The 23,058-nt window shown below is 31.0% G+C and overlaps 1 protein-coding gene across 3 annotated transcripts in view; it reads left to right on the top strand.

Moving 5' to 3' along the window:
- The window catches only part of Csmd3 (CUB and Sushi multiple domains 3), a 1,108,856-nt gene that overhangs the window by 210,481 nt on the left and 875,317 nt on the right, over window positions 1-23,058 (top strand). For all 3 annotated transcript variants that reach the window (XM_076835404.2, XM_076835403.2, XM_076835402.2), the window contains exon 4: window positions 22,788-22,982. In XM_076835404.2, coding sequence (XP_076691519.2) covers window positions 22,788-22,982 — 195 coding nt within the window. The remainder of the gene's footprint in view (window positions 1-22,787; window positions 22,983-23,058) is intronic.

Genomic DNA, 23,058 nt, shown 5'->3' with positions numbered 1-23,058 from the left:
GAGGGGTTTTAGGATGCTGGAAAGGTATAGACAGATTAAAAAGTTAAACACGAAAATTATAGAAAAATAAGAAATATTTAAGACAAAATAAAAATGAATAATATGAAATGTTTTCCTATGACAAATAGGTAAAATTGAATATGCATATGTATAGGAACAAAAAGGATAGGAAAAGGAAATATTGTTTTATTCTTGGGATAATACATTACCTTGTTATTAATCATAAAAATATGAAGCATTTAAAGATAAGTAGTAAAAAAGTATAGAATTTTGACGAATAGCAAAAGTAATGAAGTCACATATAAGTGGATGGACATCTGATATAAAACACGTACATTTGTATTTATGTGTCATTATGAAAGATTTTAAATAAATACAAAGAAATTAAAAACAATAAATGAAGAAATTTGTAATTTTTCAATTTGTCTAGGAATTTTCCAATATTTTCAATGAAGAAAACAAAGATAAAACATTTTAGACTTTAGAAGCCATGTAGTCCCTATAGCAACTAGTCAGTTCTGCCTCATTAGTTCAAAAACAGCCATTCCTGATAAGCAAATGTGTCAGTTGTGGTCCAGTAGAAATTTATGTACAAAAAAAAAGTGATGAGTCAAGTTTCCAGGAAGTCTATAGTGTTCCACAACAACAATAATAATGATGATGATAATGATAATAAGGTACATCTTTATTATACATTTATAAGAAGAAAACATGATAATTATTGTCCACGTTGTTCAACTCTAAAGAAATGTGCTGAGGGGCTAATATAAATGTCAATCTGTAACTGCAATCTAATGAAGTATTTAGGATTGTATCAAGAATGTAATCATTCCTGGGGTTTCATAGAGGGAGGAGGTTATAGAAAAAATATGTCAAATTCTCTTCTACTCTTTCAATTAAAACTGTCACTGAATAGCAAAGGTGTTTCACTGTGTCACTTTTTCATTTTAGATATTCTATTATTTTGTTTTCTCTCTTCATTGAGAATTTGATTTTTTTTCTGTGTTAAGTTTTGTAGAGCAGTTTCTGAGCATCTTTAAGAATTTAACTAGTTAATTGTTTCTATGATTTTAAATAGAAAATGTACCCACCTTATTTTGTTCAAAAATGAACAGTGACCTGGGGTAAAAGTCAGAAACTGCAACTTAAATCTGTGATAAGTGAGGTCTTTGATACAGGAAACTCTCTCATTCTTTTCTAGTCTGTGAATCAGGGCAACAAAGGCTATTTATCTGGGCTCCTAGTTTAATGATATAGTACATTTTAAGACAGTCTGGAAGAGTTTGGAGAATAATTCAAAAATTTGGAAAAATATCCAGGAAAAAAATCATACACACACACACACAACTCTTCAGGATAGAACTAGTAGACCACTTTGAGGGGGAAAATAATATTCATGAATACAGAAAATTGTGGAAGTGAAAAATGATGTGATTAATAAATGTGTATAGCAGAAACAAATGTTTGCTACAAGAAAGAATATATAGTTAATTGATTTAATCTCAAGTGAATCATAGTCCCATGAGCCTAGTCATATAAACACTAGTCATTAATCAATAATATGTAATATAAAATAGGCATATACTCATGTGAAAAGCATAGGGAAAGAGGGGGCAGTATGTTTTAAGTGTGAAACCCTCATCTATGTAAAGTAGATAAAACAAGGAAGACCATTTTCTATTTATTGTTTACAAAGTTTTAGTTTACCATTGAGATTTAAAAAAATTTCTAAAACTGTTAAAAATAAATTGCCTCTAGGGAGTAGTGCTAATAAGTGTATCTGCAGTGGTAGAAAGGTTTGGATCAAGGAATAAAAATTTTTATTATAAGCTTGACAGTGGTATTTGATTTTTAATTATGTCATTGGCTAAAAATTATGTCCTTTATAAACTGGATCACCAAAGAGAACTTAAGCTTCTGTAATTCTATAAATCACCAATAAATTAATGTGGTTCTAACTAAGTTTCAGAAACTTGGAGCATGGCTCAGGTGAAGTATATTGAATTCAAAAGTTGATACAAGTAAACTTTCTTCTTTAGCTTGATTATAGAACTACACATTCAATCCCACTAGTACATGTTATTTATAAATTCTACACCTATAAATAGTTTGATAAATCATTATAGTTGGTTTTAGTCAGCTTTTGTATCACTGTGACGAAAGTAGGTCACAAGAACAACTTAGAGGAGAAAGTTTATTCATGATTTTAGAGGCCAACTGCATTGCTCCGGGCCCCAAACAAGGCAGCACATCATGGAAGAACTACTCAATGAAAGAAAGCTGCTCAACTCATAGTGTGTATAGGAAGGAGAGAGAGAGGGAGGACACAGGGAAGATTCATTCTTCCAGAGCATACCCCAGTTATCCACTTCCTCCAGTCGTGTCCCACCTGCCGATAGGTACCACCCAGTCAGTCCATTAAACTCTTCTAGAGTGGACAGATTAGCTCACAGATCCCACAATCCAAACACTTTATCTCTTAATATTACTGCATTAACACAGGAGCTTTTGAGGGATACCTCCTATCCAAACCATAACACTTATGAATGAAAATTGAATACAGCTAGAACATCGAAAGTGTGTAGACCAATCTTACAAAATTTTACAGAAAGGCATTTCCAAGTTGGTATTCTTGAGGATCATCTCATCATCAGAGTGCCCTCTGGAGGCCTAGTCAAATAATGTTAGTCTCTTCTCACTTGGAAGTGAATAAAGACAATGGAACTTCATTCGGTTTCTAAAAGAGGCTTTTCAGTCACTGGCAGCAGCCTGGCAACAGTAATTTGCAAACCCTGCCCTTTATTAAAATTCATTGTTGCTTTCAGAGTTAGAGAACTATAATTTGAGAGATCCGAGCAAGACCAAGAAGAAATAACATTTTATATAATCACTTTCAAGAGCTGCTATATAATTAAACACATGTGCAATTAATTTTAAGCAAAAACAGCAGCCATTATGCAGTGGAAAGTTGCTTTATATTAGCCCTGGTTTATAGCAACAAAATGGATATGATGTCAAGTATCACGACTTGGCATGATTCCAGTAAATTTACAATTTCGTTAAAGTGCCATCAATAGAACATTGTTTTTGCTTTACTTTACTTTCCTCCAGCTTTGTGACTCTATTGAAGTAACAAAACATGTGGCATATTAGGTGTGGCAGTTTGGGATATAGTTGGACGGAGTATTATAGCAATAAATCTATTTTACAATCTCTTTTATGATATAAAATAAAAATAATTCCACTGTATTGAGGAGAAAAATACATGAAAAATTGCCTATTTATTTTTTTCCATTCCTATTACACAATTTATTAAGTACATTCATAAATGAACTAATCATGTAATAATTTGATTTATATTGGATAAAAAATAAATTACCTGTTATATATTTTTAAAAGCACTCATACATGAACCTAGGGTAATGATGTCCATCTCATTCCACCATCTTTCCTGCCCCCATGCCCCCTCTCCTGCCCTCCCTCCCCTTTGCTCAATCAAAGTTCCTCTATTTATCCCATGCCCCCCCACCATTATGGATCAGCATCCACTTATCAGAGAGAACATTCGGCCTTTGGTTTTTTGGGATTGGCTTACTTTGCTTAACATGATATTCTCCAACTCCATCCATTTACCTGCAAATGCCATAATTTTATTCTTTTTTTAATGCTGAATAAAATTCCACAGTTTCTTTATACATTCATCTAAATGTTGTATAATTCTTATAAAAATGTCATATTAAAGCTTACATATTATGCACAGATAGTATTTTATGATGCATTCCATATATACTAGTATCCCTCTCAAACAAACCCCAAATATCCTATCAATAAGCAGGCCAATAAATAATTTTAGCTCAAGATTTAAGTTATTTTTAATATAGATCATTCTGAGATAACCTGAGAGAAAAGAGTGTTTGAGTAGAGCCCTGATCATAATTGTGAAATCTGGTATTTCCAATTTGAATTAACCTTTCATAATGAACTACAAGAGAATTTTGAAGTTGTGTAATACATGAGGACAACTATTATAAAAGGAAGGCAACCTAATTTTCAGTGAAGTTCACTTCTTCATTAAAATGGTACCAACAAAGATGCATAAAATAAAGAACAACAATAACCATCTCTGACATAAAAAGAACATGTTTTAGTCATTTAGAATCCTTAAGGCAGAACTATAACCATAGGGAAAGATTTGAATCCATAAATAAACTACATGCAATGCAATGTAGACCAAAACCAAACAACAACAATAACAAAAATTGTGGAAAGCTTTAATATGAAGCTGACTCAAGTAAAAGTAATGAGAAATAACAAATGATGGAAAGAAAGCTGCCTACAATTTAATAGTAGATTTTTGCTTCCTTCTGAGTTTGGTACATCAAGTTAATTAATTCAGCTAGCATTTACTTAACACTTTGTAGATGCCAGCCATTGTTCAGTGCAGTAGAAACTATTAATGAATGAAATAGTTATAGCCCTTACCCTTAAGAGATTTTTATTCTCCATAAATAATAAACATGCAAATGTCAAGTTTAGTAATTATTTCCCCTAAAAGCTTTGAAGACAAGATTTCTTATAAAAGAGAAAAAGCTATTTGAGGCAGTGACATTTAAGGTGAGGCTTAAAGGAGGGAGTAAGTGTAGGAATGGGTTTGTTTTGTTTCAGGAACTGAAAAAGCCCCATTGAGCTTGAGTAGAGTATATTGTAAATCCAGGACAACTAGGAATTTTAACCCATGGATGGTATTATAGAAGAAATGAGAGTCAATCAAAAGTTAAACTGGGGCATACCAACTGATGCATCTATAAAGAATGAGGATCAAAAAAATGTTAAACTGGGAGTGCTATGCTCTGATTTTCCTTTTATGATTATCATTATTGCTGTGTAGACAAATGAATTTCAGGTAAGGGAGGCTAAAATGGAAATAGACTGACCAAGAAAGAGCAAACTGCAATGTCTAGGGAAGAGAATTTGGTAGTTTGAAATTAAGTGGTGGAAATATATATGGAAAGAGGGGGGAGCAGACGTGAGATATATTTTTGGTGTAGATATAGTAGAATTTGCAAATGAATTGGAAAAACAGAAAGAGGGGAGTCCCAACTTTTTCACCAAATTTTACTTTCTACAATTGGAAGATGGTGCTGTTCACTCAAGATGGCAAAGTTTGGGGAGAAAAGCATAAAGTCCATTTTGAACATGTTAAATTTGAGATGCCCAGGAAGTGTCTAACTGAAGACATTAAATAGGCAGTTGGGCATGTCAATCTGAAGCATAGAGAAGAGATTTGGGCTAGGGGAACTTGTGGGAGTTGTCAGCATATAATCAAGGCCTATTCTCATTACTGATGTTAATAGCCAAGGCCTTCCACCTGGAAGAGCAGGTCTAGCAATGAGAAGCAGCAATTTTGGTTCCAGATATTTTTCTCCTTTTTTTTTCTAACCTTTTACAAGTCAATTTTATTATGTGATACATTTTTTCATAGACTTCTTCTAAAGTTACAGAAATTATTACCACTGCCATACCAATAATATACATTTTGATATAGGGGATAAAACTTATTCACTTCACATAAAAATGTATATCTATCCACCATTCATTAATACTGTGGCTTTTAACAGTCTGTTTCAGGTCTCTGAGCCTTTGTTTTCTTACCCTCTATAAGAATAGGAGACTAAAAATATCCTCTGGACTTGTAAAGCAGGTGTGTACATGTTTGCGTGATAGAAATTTAACCTAAAATATTTCAGAGTGAAAAAATGATAAATCAGTTTTGAACTTAAGGGCTTATTGAATTGAACTAGGACTTTAATACTTGACCATAATTTAAAATGTTATCTCATCCAGATCACATTTGTATACTAGAAACTGTCTGATTTAAAATAACAGTCATAGCAACCTACAAGAGTGCAGAGAGCTCAACAGTAATCTATAGGATACCGATTGTTCTCAATGAGGCATAAAGGCTGTTCCAATATTTTGTGCATAAACTGTGCCACTCAGATAACTTTTGCTTAATAATCTATAATCTAAATTTTAGCTGAGATGTATGCTTTAGTTGCCCTTAAGAATTAACTAAAAGATTAACTTACTTATAATGGTCAGTGCTTTAGTCATTGATAACATTTTGATAAGTAGCTATTAGGAAAAAAGCAATTGAAAAAAATATATATATGCATATGAAATTTTAAGTATATTCAGATGTATAAATCTAATACCACTGTTAAAATTAATTTATTTCCAATTAGTATGATTAAAGTGATGCTTAACACTTAATAGTAAGATATTATTTCAATCAGAAAATCAAATGGTTTGACAATTTATAGCTAAATAATTTCAGATTATACTATCTTTACCATTGTCTCTGTTTATAACTGTGGGTATTTTGACAATCCTGAATATTATTCCAAATTAAAACAAGATATTAAGTAGCAAAATAGGGGGATAAACTGCAATTTCTGAAATGGTCAGCAGAGAGCCTCAGTCAGGTTACTGTGGTTAATCTGCTTCTATAAGGGACAAAAGAATAAGTCATATTAACAACTAATATTGTGAACTAATTTCTTAACCTTTAATTATATAAATCTAGCATAACCCTTATCTATGATAACAGAAAATAGCAAATAAAAATATAGGATGCCCCTGTAATTCTTAAGAACTGCTTATAATAAACAACTATTTGTTGTTTATTTAATGTTAAAATTTAATTGGACTTCCTGTATTTTTTGTGACAATCCTCCTTAATCAAGAAAAAAAATCATAATTATCACCGTGATAATTACTTTCTTCTGGCCCATAAATTTCATTTAATGCTATGTTATAAAACACTTTCTTTGAGATTTGCAAGACCAGTATTTTTTTTTCTTAGACTTAAACTCTTTCAACAGCCTTCTTGTATTCCAGATACTTCAACACCATGCTTGTTTCCTGAAATACAAAAGTCTTTAGCAGTACCTGAAGCTTGAAAAACACAAGAATGTAAGGAATGCTGAGAGTCCTGTCTGGCAGCATCTTGGGAAATAGTTCTGAATACTTGAGTGGTCCTTAATGAGAAAGGAGGAAAGAAGAAAGCAGGGAAGGAGTGTAAGAAAGAGAAGGAGACAAAAAAAAAATGAGGCAGTGGGGAGGGAGAAAAGAAAGAAATGCAATAGTTCAATAACTCCCTTTTACACAGATAATTAAAAGATTATGTAAGAACAATCTTTATTGAACTCTTGATATCAGTGAAGCAGAGGCATGGTGGTCTGTAATACAACAGTGGAAGTGTAGTGGTGGGAGAGAGCAGAGACAATTGAAGAGGAAGTTTTCATTACCTATCATATACATAGAATCTAATGAAAACTATAATACATATATGTTTTTCCACTCATTTAAAAAAAAGTCCAAGACACTTGATTGCAAGTTATTTATAAACCACTGTAGAAATTATAGCAGGTTTAAGATTAAAAAGGGCTATTGAAATTTATGGCATCAATATGAACTATCATGTTTTGGTTTCATTTAAAAAAATTTTAACACTTTAGTTTCTAGAGCAATTTTAGGTTCACAATAAAATTGAATGGCAAGTACAGAAAATTACCATCTATTTTATTCCTCATCACACACACTCTTAGCCTTCTCTGCCTCCTCCACTATCAACATCTTGTATCAGAATATACATTTGTTATCATCAATGAACCTACACTGACATATGCATATCACACAAAATCCATAGTTTACATTAGAGTTCATTCTTGATTTTGTACATTCTATGGGTTTTGATAAATGTAAGTGTTGAATAATTAGATTATTTTACTACCTGAAAAATCCTCTCTGCTCTGGGTATCCACCCTTCTTACCCTTCTGTTCTTTTTTAAACTTCATTTACATGTTGGCGGAATACAATTTGTTCATTCAGAAGTGTGCTATATTAACAAGAGGAATAATAATAATTGATTGTATAGTCAATATCATTTATTGACACATTTAATTAAATGTTACAATAAAGTACCTTACAAATTTCATCATCCAGATTATCCATAATAATAATAGAATGATTGAATATAATTCAAGGAGAGTATGGCAGTACCCTTTTCTGTTTTATTATGTTAAACAATTAGCCCTATGCAGCTACAAACAAGTTTTAAATATTAAGATTTTTGGAATAGCTTTTTCTACAAAGACAATTGGTTCTTGATTCAATGAAATTTTCTTGTTCCTCAATATATGAAAACCAACAGATATTCAATCTTATAATTTTAATGTTGCTTATGCTGTTTGAACTCATAGGTGAAACAGAATGTAAATGCAGATTAATTTAATCAAAATGAGTCATATGAAGGCAGATGCAACATATTCGCTAAGTTAGTAACTCCAAATTCTCTAGAAAATTACACATTATTATAAAGATTCATAATTAAATGTTTTTAAAATACAAGAAACAATTCTGATGGGCTTAAGATCATATTCCTTTCTAACCTAATTTACAATATTCTTAATAAATTATATCCATTTTACAGTTCATCTAATCAATTTCCAGTGATCATGTGATAGGTATGGGGTTCCATATGAAAATAAGAAATTAAATACTTTTTATTTTATTTTATTTATTTTTTTGCAGTGCTGGGGATTATACCCAGGCCTTTACATGAGTGAGGCCAGCACTCTATCTGTAGTCTACATCCCCAGCCTAAAAAGAGATTTTTAAATAGCATCATCTCATAAAGATAGACATAATTTGAGAGACCAAACAAGACTGTAGGAACAAGTGTTCAATACACATAAGTAATCAGATAAATAGTGGTAAGAGACATAGAATTCACCAGAAAATTGAATGTTTAGTCACTAAGGGGTAACCAAGAAGTAATCCAATTTATAACTCTGCATTCCCATAACACCCATGAATGGGTGGCACCAGGAAGTTTTGAAATAGACAGGGAAGTTCATGCTTAAAAGAGGAAGACTGGCTGGGTGTGGTGATGCATATTGTAATCTCAGCAGCTGTGGAGGCTAAGGCAGGAGGTTTGCAAGTTCAAAGCCAACCTCAGCAATTTAGTGATGTCCTGAACAACCTTCAGAGACCCTGTCTCTTTATATTAATAATAACAACAACAACAATAACAATAATAATAATAATAATAAATGGCTAGGGATGTGGCTCAGTGGTTAAATACCCCTGGGTTCAATCCCTAGTATAAATAAACAAACAAACAAACAAACAAACAAAAATAAACAGAAAGGTTGCTTGAAAATCCAATTAAGAAGCAATAACATAACAAAACTTCAATACCTAGGCAAATCCCCTTTCTCTATTCCAGCAGAATGTTGGGCATTTTTCTCTGAAGGGAGTAAAACAGCCCTGAATGGTAACTCTCAGATACCATTTAAAACAAGTACAATATGACAATTAGATGGATTAAATATATGTTAGAAAAAAAACTGTAACAAAATATCGATGTCTTCAATACAAAAGTTATTCACAATTTTGCTCACAGAAAGCTGTCATCTCGTTATGTACTCTCCAAGGTGGTGATTGAAAATTCTTTTACAGAATATAAGCAAATCAATAGAAAAGACATATTGTTATAATGAGTCCCTCAAAGAAGCAATCCAGACAATTACACTATGGTGAAGGGTGAATGTATTAAAACCCACCTAAGTACTCAGAGCATCTATTCAGCTTTTTAGTTAATTACTATTCTTGTAAATAGCAAATATCACCTGACTGCTGTAGAAGTTCTCTGGCACAGAGGCTAAAGTCCAAAACAAGTAGAATAATTTAGATATAATAGGGACTATAGAAAGAGAAGCAAACCTCAAATAGGAAGAAGCAAACAAATGAACAAAAAACTATGATGACCATTCTATATATCTAAAGATATAAAACAAGAACATGATAGTATAGAAAAAGTACAAGTGTATTATTTGAAATTAAAATATAAATGTATATGGAACACTCAACAGAGGGATTTAAAGATGACACTGAGAAAATTCCAGAAAGGAGACAGGAAATAGAATTAAGTTTGAGATCTACTGTACAGTAGGGTGACTATAGTTTATCAACAATAATGTATTGTACATTTTAAAATAACTAAGAGTAAATTTCAAATGTCTTACCATAAAGAAGATAGGTAAGCAAGGTGACAAATATATCAATTAGCTTGATTTAATAATGCCACATTGTATAAATTTATCAAAACATCACATCCATAAATATATACAATTATGATTTGTCTACATAAATCTAACAGGGTCTAATCTAATTGTGTCCAATGAAAGCCATTTACCTTAGAATTTGGTGGGCAAGACTCAGGGCCAACATTGCTCTTTTAAAGAAATTATTAATATTTATTAAAATAAATACAATTTAGTATATTATAAATATAGTTAAATTATAAAGATACATAAAGTTATAAACTGAATCTAAAATAAAATATTATCTTTCAAAAATCAACACTGGCACAAAGCTTGCTTTTTAAATCCTAACATCAATTATTTCTATATTAGAATTCTATACATATAAAAGCAATTATGGAGTTTAAGAGTATATGAAGACATGCACAGGCATGAATTATTTCTCTTTAATAACTCTTACAAAGATACTGGTGTTTCTCATATTATGGGATAAAAGAAAGAAAGGATCCAACTAAGGAGTTTAAAGGAATATCCAGCCAAATTCTTAACAGTAGCACCATAAAATAGATATTAACTAGTCAAGATTAAAATATTCTGAGTTTTTTTTCCTAGGAATTGAAGTTGAATCCCTGATAAATCTAACTGTACTGAGGATATATTCAGACAGTTAACAGAGTTTGCAGTTGAATTTTTACTCAACATGAAATAAATGAAAAATAAAAGAGGAAATTATTAACTACAGGGAAAACAAAGACTTATTTAGAAAAGAAAAATAATCATACATAATATATAGCTTTGCCAATAGTATTTACATAGGTACAGTGATAATGGCAAATATTTCAACCACAATTAAGGGATAACTATGTAAAGAAGGGTATAGTTTGGTGTGGTGAAAGAAAGAGTAAATTAACATGCCAAAACAAAGGCAAAGAAATCATTATAGCAATGTATTTTTTGAGAGACAGAAGTAAACATTAAATGAACAAGGCAAAAAAACACTTAGAATGACTTTCATCTGGCCCTGTTTTAACTTCTGACCTAATCCCTGCCCAGCTTCCTGCAGTCAGTCATCTTAATCTAAAGTTGATTCATACTTTTCCACAAACACTAAGCATTCTACATTTGAAGGTCTTTTCAGTTGCAGTTCCCGCCGCCGCCCCCCTCTCCCAATGCTTTATCAAATCTTCCATTTCCCTTCCCTCCTTTTTTTTTTTACATAATACCTTTTGTTCATTTAATTATTTATATTATGTGGTGCAGAGAATTGAAGCCAGTGCCTTACATATACTAGGCGAGCAAACTACCACTGAGCCACAACCCCAGCCCCTCCCCTTTCTTTCTTAATATTTCTTTTTAGTGGTTATTATCATCTAATAATATGGTAAATATTTTATTATCTGGGTCCCCACTGCACCACCTGCTCACAAATTTAGCTCACAAATTCCATGAGGAAAGGGATGTGTATATTGTTCCCTCTTGTATCTCCAGTGCCTACACCATTTGGAACATGATATAGATGCTTAATAAACAAGTGACTATTAAATAATATTAAATAAATGAATAAATTAAAGAAAAACATAAATTTATAACACAGAAATTTAAAATAATTTTTAAATGTTTAAAATGGCAAAATAAAAGAACAAATCTTATTTTTGTTGATAAAGCAATTGAATTGGTCATAATTTTGGTGTACATGAATTTTGGTGTACATGAATTCTCTATATTCCCAATCTTTAAATGTTAAGATTTTGGTGTACCTGAATTATCTATATTCCCTTTGTATATTTCCTATATAATCATATATATATATATATATATATATATATATATATATATATATATATATATACAATCATATATATATACAGTTATATATATATATAAAATCTCAGAAATAAAATAAAAAGAAGCAGAATATAACTACTGATGTTCTTTTGCAGGAGTTAATATATATATAACTTGTTCTGATTTTTTAAAAAAATAAAAATTAGGGAAGAGGAGTTCTGAGGTCTGAGCTATTTTCTAGTCTGACATTTCTTATAATATTACATTTCATTAATAGTTTCATTATGCAGAATTCAGTTATTGTCATTCAGAAACAGTTTGGAGATATATGCCATTATAGAGTCTGCATGCAGAAATAAGCATATTATTAATAATCAATGACAATTAGCACACAATACACTTCCTCTTAAATTTAATTATATGCTTGATTAAGAGTGTTTGGGTACTTAATTAAAATAAGAAGGTCCAATGATACTTAATTCTCTCTTATATTCATATTACAATCCTAATAACTCCAGTCCTCACTCAATCCATGCATAGCCCCTATTAATTTTAATCAGAAATATGCTTGCTCACTGAATAAAACCTGAAATGCAATTGGGTAGGTCACATCAGGGAAAATTGTATGCAGTGTGACAGTATAAAACGAGGGAAAAGTCTAGGGCAAGCAATTGAACAGAGAGATAATTGTCATAATTGGTTTCAATTAGTTTTTCAAAGCTCTGGTAAAGCAATTCTTATTGTACTATACCATGAACTATAACCAGCAACAAAACTAGTTAGCATGATTAGTAGGTGTCAATGCTTAAAAAGGCAAAATACAGTTTAAATGTTAAGATCTCAGTGAAGATAAATGAACTGCATAACAGTGTAAATGCATCATTGGGAAACCTTTGCCATTGTTAAATGTGATGTGGTTTGAATGGAATGAAATCAGACATACGCAATAAACTCAAGCCTCATAAATACATATTTTGTAAGGAAAATGAGTTCATGCGCAAATAACCATCTTTTCAGGCTGAAACAAATGACCATTAAATGAATATTAGAATGTGGTGATATCAAGAAACTCACAACATATTCAAAATCATAGTGAGCTCCTATCAATTTGCCTAAGTAACCTAAATACATCTTAGTAATGTAAATCTTAGTAATGTGGATGATACCAACAAAGAAACTGAAGTATTAAAAGCCTCATTGGGCATATACTAGTAAATGGCAGATACAGGATTCAAAGCCAGGTTTATTTGATTTCATTAATGGAACTTCTTCCACCACATGCCATTATCTAATGATAAGTTCAACTGCAAAATGTAAACCCACTGGAACAAGCCCTTTTATTTGATTTTAGTTTTCTTCCACACTTTAAGAGCTGCCTATGTAGGGAGAAAAGGATGAACATTACTCTATAAGAGTAAAATCCTTAAGATTGATTGTTCTTCCGATCATCCAGGAAACTCATGGCTCTGGTTTCCACTTCCCTACCACCATTGCACTCACAGGGATACCATACATTGCACTTTGCTTTGGATATGGAATTTAGAAAAGTTTTTTTTTTTTTATTTGTTGATAGAGCTTTATTTTATTTATGTATTTATTTATATGTGGTGCTGAGAATTGAACCCAGTGTCTCACACATGCCAGGCAAGTGCACTACTGCTGAGCCACAGCCCCAGCACCATAGAAAAGGGATTTTTGTTTCACTTTTTCCTCAAAGGGATTTAATTCCCAAAGAGATTCATTTTAATTTAGGCCTTTTCATATTTTTCTGTCTCACCAAAATTCTTTAAATGAAGCTAATTCTTTAACCATGAGATGAAGAACTTGGAAAGGTTTGTTTTAAATCTTGAAGAACAGAACTATCTGCATATGCAAAGAAGAAATGTAAGGAATTTCATGAATGGTGAAAGAAAACCTGTGAAATAAGAATACATTTAACATATTAGGTGGCAGTGAATATTTTAAATAAAACATGTGAGTAAATTATGCTCTTTCTAATCCTTGAATTGTAACTTCAGGTGATTTTTCTCTAGTTTCTTCCTGTTGTTCAGATGTTGAGGACGAACAGTTGGCCAACTCTTGATAAATTGCATTGATAGACTGAGGGTAGTAGTACTCTTACTGGGCTAATTCAAAATGTCTAGCCTACAGCCTGTTCCTAGAAACAATATTAAATTCATTTATTTTTAAAAAGTGTTTCTTTTCTTCTGGCAATGATGAAATATTTGTACTGGAAATGACGTGTTAAAATAAAAATCTAAAATGTGTGTCACTGTTTTGTAATTAGGAATAGTATCAAGGAAACAGATATTATGAGTTGGGCAGCTAGTGACTCTGGTGTGTTATAGCAAGTGGTGAACTAATTACTTATGACAATGTGGAGGGCAGATCACTGAGGCTTTGGCTCTAAAGAATGAGGTTAAAAAGACTGTGGTAAAGTATACTGTCTGTCTCTAGGCAGGTATTACAACAAAGAGAAAAGATCAGAAATAAATTTGCTATTTTCAAGGAAAGAGTGAAGAAATAGACTCTAACATTCTGGTGACTTATGGGTTGAAAAGTTAACTGCTTCTATACAGGAAGGGATAGGAATAGTTTACCAAAATCTTATATTAATTTTCTTAATCCAAGGATGAAATGTAGCAGGGGGCTAAAGATCAGATTTTTTTTTAAAATGTTGCATTCTTGAATAAACTTGTTTTAGATCAGCTTAAGGTAGTCCCAATTAAAATGACAATGAGGCATGATTAGAGCAATTTAGGGGTCCACATAAGTGTTCATTGGAACATGAAAATAATTAGGAGCAAATAAATCAATTTCTAAAAAGTTATTGAAATAAGTTTTAGCCAAATAAATTCTATGACTCATCCTGAAAAGTTCTTTGATTGTTCAACCCTGAGGCAATTTTGAACACCAAACATGCACTAGCAATGTACAAAGGTACACTGCCAAGGATAGTCTATCCTCCCACACACACTTAATATTGTGCCACAAAGAAGGTGGACAAAGAAGAATGATTCAAAAGGAAGTGCAGGATACAGATTATAGGAGACAGAACCAGAATCTGCCATGGCAGTGGGCCTTCATAACTTCTGTCCAGCAGGATAGATTCATTTCCATGACCAGATGTACTTGTGGAATATTCCCCTTTCCTCTTTTTTTTTTTTTTTGATGTGGGGTTTAATATACTGTGACCATTCTTTTTCTGCTCAACCAGGTCTTTAATTGATGAGGAATTATATTAGCTCCTAATGAAAAAACACCAGCATTGATGTCTAAAAATCCTAGAAAACTAGGAATTGGAGTAGGATATAGTAATGACAGAAGGTTTTGTCAGCAGTTAAGGGAAAGGAAGAAAGCTTTCTTCTTCCTACCATCACCACTTTCAATCCTAGTATCCTAGAATTCAACATTTGCAGCAACCCAGATTTATCTTGCAGAGAAAGGCAATGCCCTGAGGGATGATACCACAAGATGGAAGAAACATGTGTCCCTGATGACCTGATCTTATTTCTCCTCGACTAGACCAATGAGGCAGTCACATAGAGAGAAATAATTGCTATCATATTTAAGCAGTTTCATATAGGGGTCTTGAAGCAGAATCACTAGCACCTAAAACAGCTATTTTCAAATCTCTTCAAAGTGTGACCCAACAATACTTTTCTGAAGTTCATTCTGCATCTCCTCATATGTATTTATGCTATTCAAGCCAACATGTTTTGTATTACCCTTGACCACATCTTGTATATTCCTTCCTATATTTGTATGATCCATTTGACTCCTCTTTTAATTCCTTTTCAACTAAAATTCTACTTATTTCATATAATAATCTTCCTTTTCTATCAGTATAAAGAACAATTTTTTTTTAAATTTTGGTTTATGGAACAACTATTTTTCAGTCTTTAGAAGGTCATATTATGCATGTCTTGTCATTCCAGCTGAGTTACAAGTTTCAATAAGATATAAATGGTGTCATATTTGTTATACCCCTTTGACATTTATGCCTCAGGCTTCAATAATTATTCAGTGATGGATTAATTGCTAAAATACAGTGGCATCTCTCACTCATCACATTTGATGATTAGATAATCCAGTAAATTATCCATGAGTAGCTTAACACATCTTTTTGAAGAATTAAATTACTTTTATTCCAAAGTTTTAATACAGATACTTGTCCCAATTCTGTCACAAGGGAAGGGAGTTCTTTTTATATTTCTCTGTTAATCTGAATCAAACTATCAAATGCTATCCCATGCCAGATACAGCATTATTCCATTTTTAGAGACATTGAAGTGAGAATGGCTGCTAAAAGGCCTCCTTTCTATATTATTATTCCTTTTGCTGCAATAATATTCTGGTACCTATATTGGATGTAGTTGAGTTCTAATAATCATATTTTTTTCATACTTCATGACTCCCCCACCAACTCTCTTAATACATAGATGCACAAAAATATAATATCATTTCCATTCATTTATTTTAGTTGATAAAATTTATTTTGCCAAAAGACATTTATTAATTTGAGATTTAATGAATATTAATTGCTGCTTATTATTAATTACCCTTCACAAATCAAAATAACATATCAATAACCATTAGTCTTTGTATATCATGCAAAGGATTTCCTACATTGCATCTGTCCATTAATCTTGAACTGAGTCTCAAAATGTTCCTCTGTGTTGCCAGTGGGCCTAATTTATAGATGTTCCATATTAAAACTGTAAGATGTGACTTAGATAGATAACATCTTTATATGTTTGTCTTTGTACTAACTCTTCCCCTACTACATTCTTTCTTACTTTGAATACATCTAGCAAACCCTAAGACTTATCTTAATATAAATATATTTTTTTCCAATTTATTTATTTATTTGGTAGTGAGAGTTGAACCTAGGGGCACTTTACTACTGAAATACATCTTCTACACTTTTCATTATTTATTTTGAGGCAGGGTCTCTCTAAATTGCTAAGGGTCTCACCAAGTTTCCAAGGCTGACCTCAAAATTACAGTCCTTCTGCCTCAGCCTCCCCTTTCTGAGTCCCTGGGATTACAACAGCCATGTGCCACCATGCCTGGTGTTATTTTTATAATTTAGAACGATTGTGACAATAGAATTTTCTTCTATTTTTTGGAAATACATTTTAGTCAGTGTTTGTCCCCGGGCCCCCAAATCAATTTAGTAATCAGTTTCCTTACAGGCAGAATAGCTTACTTTCTTGTTTATTCTAACTTCTTTTCTAGCAGCCAATACTTTATCTGGCTTCCTTTTAATTAAGATAATAATAAACTTTTGTCCTTTTGATTAGCAACTCTGACCTGTTAAAATTTCATAATCACTTTCAAAACAGCAAATGTGACCTGATGTTTGCTCCATGTTTGCAGCATTTCAGTGAGGTCCCAACATCACCAGAAGCTCATGAATTATACTGTTGGATAGGAATGGCTTACAGAAGTGAATGCATTTTCATAGAATGGTACAACTATGTAATTTCACCCATACAAGATCACATATTGCCAAGGTGATCCAGTGAATATTAGGACACATATTGAATTCATGATATGCTTTACATCTCTATTTCATGTTTCCACTAGTACTCCATTATTTTTTTAAATTTAAACATTTACTCCTAAAACTCTGTATGATGATATTTTATATTTTTCTATTAAAAGAGAGAACAAACTTAAAAATCTTCTTTTGTTTGCCAAGAACACAATTTGCTAAATTCTTGATACACAGAGATGAATCAGAGTCCCTGTTCTCATGATAATCAGCTTGGTGAGGAAGGACATACATAAATAAATCAATAAATTTCATTCAGCTATATGTAGTGAAAAAAAGTCCAGAAAGGCATGATAAATGTCATAAGTGATTCAAATCAAATCCCCAAATGAATTCTCAAACTACAGTGTTTATGTCCTGTGTGAATGAAATGTTCAGTATACCATTAACAAGTTAGAAAATGTATTAATTTGTTAAGTGCTTTGAAGTCTCAGGCTGAGAGGTACTAGGTACAAAACATTTTACTTCAGTTTGATATTATGCTTTCCTAAATTATTTTTAATCATCTGGGAAATAAAACTCTGAGATTAATTTTCTGTAAGAAGTACAAACAACTTGATTTTACTTCCCTTAGTAGATATAATTTTATAATGTTTTAAAGCATTGTTAATTGATCTCAGCAGGATCATGCTTCATCTTTTTGACAGAATAATTATGCAATTTTAGTCATGGTGTCCTTTATCCTTTCTTTCCATTTATCACTCCAATTTTCAAGGTCAGTTTTTTTTCCTCAATAATTTGCTAAACATTTTGCCTTTCACTACTATCCATGTACTCCAAACAAAATGAAGATTTGTTTTATTTTTTATTTTTTTGGAGTCAAGGATATTTTACTAGGTTTACTAGTATAAATTATTCATCTTTTTCTAAATTGATTGACAGGGTTTTATTCAATTTCTCCAAGACAAAATTTCTGTTCTCCTATGGTGTTTTATGTATAGTCTCAGGATTTATATTATTTAGTGAACTTTTTGATATTATTAATTCATCTGGTTTTTGTTAGCTGCAATATGTAAAATTTATTGCTTGTTAATTACTTTGCCTGGCATGGTACTAGATCTAACACACTAATCAACAAATAAATGAATGTATCAGAGACACCTCGAGGGAAGTTATTGTGGATTTGATAATGCAAGTCTTCTACCAAAAATTGGGGTTAGACCTATAATTTTACTTGTAACTTAGAAGCAATCTTTTGCTCTTGACTAAATTACTATGTTTTCATTAATTTTAAGACATCAAGAATAAACTAATATTGGTAATTAACATTTAATGAAGATTTGCTACATCATGATAGATCATAATGTAATCATAGGTAATTAAGGTATCTCAAATACAATACTGACAATAATAATAATAAAGTTACAATTTGAAATAATAATATTTGCTATATATTAAGTCAATCCAAGCTTATATATAAGCATGTAAATGACTTATATAAGTTATTTCATGTATTCAGATCAATAGTCTTATGCAGTTGATATTCCAAATAATATGTATACAACATTTTAGCTACTTATATTTTTAAAAATTAATTTTGGTGCTTCAATAACACAATTTTCCCACTAAAGTTTTAATTGGTATCAAATGAGCAAACATATATAAAAATATATATTTTTTTATATCATGCATTTTTATGAAAATCTCTGCTCACATGTTCATTTACAATGGAAGTTAATTATGTACTCTTATTATTCCATTCTGAAGAGCATACAAAATCCCACTAACAAACTTTTAATGACAGAAATAGTTCCACTTTATATTTGGGAGTCTATACAAGGTATATATATTCACTATATGAACCTATCTATGAAAAAACATTTTTAAATATTTTTCCCAATCCAGTTTCTACCCTATGACATTCATAAAATATATATTCATTCTATTGCCAAATCTAGTAATTATTATAGTATTTTGATTCTTATATATTTGATTTTGAAAATACTAGTTAACAGTTCTTTTAATTTTTAAGTGCTTTTATTAGTATATTATAGCAAAAATACTGGGTTTGACATGATCGTATATGCATGGAATATAATTTGCTCTCCTTCATTCCCCAGTACTTCCTCTTTCCCTTCTCTTGTCCTCCTTTCTGTATTCTACTGGACTTCCTTCTATTCATCTACAGTTGTTTTTTTTTAAATTAGTGCTTTATAGATAGATTTAACTATTTACATCACACAAAAAATGAGATAATAAGCACTATATATATATTGCATATACATTTATTATATCCATGGAAATTCTTCATTTTCCCTTAAATCTCTACATTCCTTAAGAATGATTTCATAATATTTAAACAAAATCACTACTTGTAAATATTTGAAACATGCATTCATATATTAATTATTAGTTTATATTTTCCTTTTTGAATGTGGTCAGATATTCAAAATCTTGTTGGCTCATAGAAACAATGTCTAAACGTTATTGTAACCTAGCTATTTCTAAAAATGTTATTACTTAGGAGTTAATTTGATTTTGCAGGTTGGTATGGAGTACTATTTATTTTAAAAATCAAAACTAAAATATGCTGTTTAATTTAAATACAGTATTTTTTTGATGGTGAGTTATATAATTCTTTAGCTGATATCACATCCTTTTTGGCTCTGAGTCTTAAAATGGACACAGACAACTTAGAGAGAAGTCCCAAAATAAAGGATTGAGAAAGGACAAAAAAATAGAATCCATGAGCAATGGCTACAGAATCAAGATGTATAAAACCTGGAGGAACATCTGAACTATCTTCAGGAGTTATTCAGTTGACAGAGTATGATGGGTAGATGTCTTTATTTGTGAAGGTGATAAACAAAGGCAAGCAACAGCAGGAATTTCCTGAAGGTGAGGACCATACATGTTTTAGAATTATATTCAGTTTCATTTTGAAACAACCTAAATTTTATCATTCTGTGGGTTTGGAAATAATTCAGCCACAAGGCAGGAGATTAGGTGATCTATTAAGATTCCATCCGTTGTTATTATTCATTCACTGCTTCACTTGATATGTTTTCCATTTTTGCTTTGGGTACTTTATTCTGGGTAACATTTACTTATTCATTTAAATCAAAGTCAAATCTGAGAATAACAGCTATTTAGAGCTTTCTTCTTTTACCATTTTTTTTTTTTTACCTAACTGCTTCCTGTGAAATAATTTGAAAACTACTTTTCTCCTAGATATATAACTTTATGATAATTGAAGTCTTGACCTTAATTATTTTTAGAGGGTAGAAGGGAGAGGAGTGGATTGATTACAAGGCCAAAAGTGGTAGTTTCATTAAAAGTATTTCCTTTGTTATTACTATATTCAGAGAACTAAATTCTTATTCATTTTATCAAAACTTATTAACCTCCCCATCTATTGCAGCAAACATCTCATCTATTCATCAAACACATTTAAAAGAAAAATGAACTATTTCAACAAACTGCTGCACAAATTTAAGCATTTAAAGAGCTGGTTAAAATTCACAGACAATAAATTTGTTTTACGTTTTACTGAAAATACACATATAGACTATGTCTTGGATAATAGTAAAATGAAATATTACAAATAATTATTCTTGGTTACATTTTAAATATTTTTCAAATAGTAGCTTATGATATTAAGGATATTATATTCTATTTATAGAAACTATTGATAGTAAATGTCAGTCAAAATCTTTACTTTTCTAGATGTGAGCAACCCAAAATACGTAACTTCAGACTAAAAGTGTATTTTACCTCTAAAATACATTCAAGTTCTATGGATCTCCTGTTGTCAGCACATACTTTTCATCAATAAAAATGAATTCATGGGGCTGGGGTAGTGACTCAGAGGTAGAACGCTTGCCTAGCAAGCATGAGGCATTGGGTTTGATCCTCAGCACCACATAAAAATTTTAAAAATAAAAATATAAAAAATAGATGACTTCATGTTTAAAATTACTCAGTGATTTTTTTTCTTTTACTAGCATTGGAGTGTTTATAACCAAAATTAATGAGAGTTAAAAAAAAATCCTCCTGAAATCACCGTAAGCTTATTGTAGATAGATAAGCTTATTATAGAGATAAAAATTGTATCTTTCTATACAATTCTTATGCTAAGTATCTATTATTTTTGTAATTTTCTAACTATATATTATGAATCATTTTGTATTTTGATATTTTACTTAATACTGGCATTGATACTTTCAAAATTACAGCAGTTTGTAATCATTTGGTTTAGCAAAGACATTGCATGGGTCTTACTATACAAATTGGATAAATATCAAGGCAGAATTGGAATGTGTTTTGCTTTTACATCACAATGTTTCTATCACAACAGATTTTAATTTCACAAAACCCATAGAGATCCTATACACTTTCACTTAGATTACCTTAATATTAACTGCTTAGGAAATCATAGAACAATTATCAAAACTAGGAAATTAACATTTAATACTTTAACTGAAGTATAGACTCCACTCAAACTGAATGTTACTTTTTTAGTCCATCAATTTGTCTTTTATAGATTATTAGTTACATTCTAAAAGTAATATAATATAGTGGTCATATAATAGAAAATTTAGAATACAAATAAGGAAAAGTAATTTATCCCAAACTCTTTGTTCTGTAAGTTCTGCTATTTTTATTTATCTATTAAGTTAAAATAAAATTGGATTATTTTCTGAAATGAATATTGATTTTAAAGACTTCTTATGTTTATATTCTTATTTACTTTTAAACAACCACAAATAAATAAAAAAGCAGTAAGTAAAATATTCTGATCCACCATGCCTTTTTTAGACATTTTGCATGCTGATCCACTTAAATGTCACAACAGTATGCTATTGTATTTGATATTGTGTGTAACTATTGCATATTCAAGTGGAGACAAATAATAGAGCTAGAATTCAATCCCAACATTTTAAAATTAAAAAAATATATATATTTATTTTCTACTGTGTAAATGAAAAAAAAAAGTGTTTACTTAACATGGATTTTTCCTGGATAAATACTCATGGCTTGGGGTTAAATAGAGGCATCAAAATACTGGAGATCATATCAATGAAAATGAATATGCTTGTTACCTTGCTATTAAAATGTAAATTTGAAAGGCTAAATAAGTGATATTATTTTACTTACCTGGAAAATATAGGTAATATGGACTTCAAAGATTGTTATGAAGACAAAATAATCTAAAATATACAAAATTTGGTAGCACAAATAATTACATATAATATTTATGCAATTATAGAAGACATTTTCATGACTCTAAAGTAAAAAGGATATCTGTATTTATATCTGTATTTTATAAATCTAAGTACACCAAAATATGTATTAAAGTAACTCTACATTCTCCTCTACTTATTTTCTACAGAATTGCAGAGTAGCTCTTGTGGAAACCCTGGAGTTCCACCTAAAGGTGTATTATATGGTACAAGGTTTGACGTTGGTGACAAGATCCGCTACAGCTGTGTAACTGGATATATCCTCGATGGCCACCCTCAACTCACCTGCATAGCCAATTCAGTTAATACAGCCTCATGGGATTTTCCTGTTCCCATATGTAGAGGTAAAAATTACATATTTTTACTCTGACTATACATTTGTTTGACATAATATATATTTGAAAGGTGTTTCTTGCTTGC

Source organism: Callospermophilus lateralis, chromosome 16 (genome assembly GCF_048772815.1).
Source record: "Callospermophilus lateralis isolate mCalLat2 chromosome 16, mCalLat2.hap1, whole genome shotgun sequence".
NCBI classification, from domain to species: domain Eukaryota; kingdom Metazoa; phylum Chordata; class Mammalia; order Rodentia; family Sciuridae; genus Callospermophilus; species Callospermophilus lateralis.
Note: the sequence above shows the minus strand (reverse complement) of the source record. Positions and strands in the feature narration are given on the sequence as shown.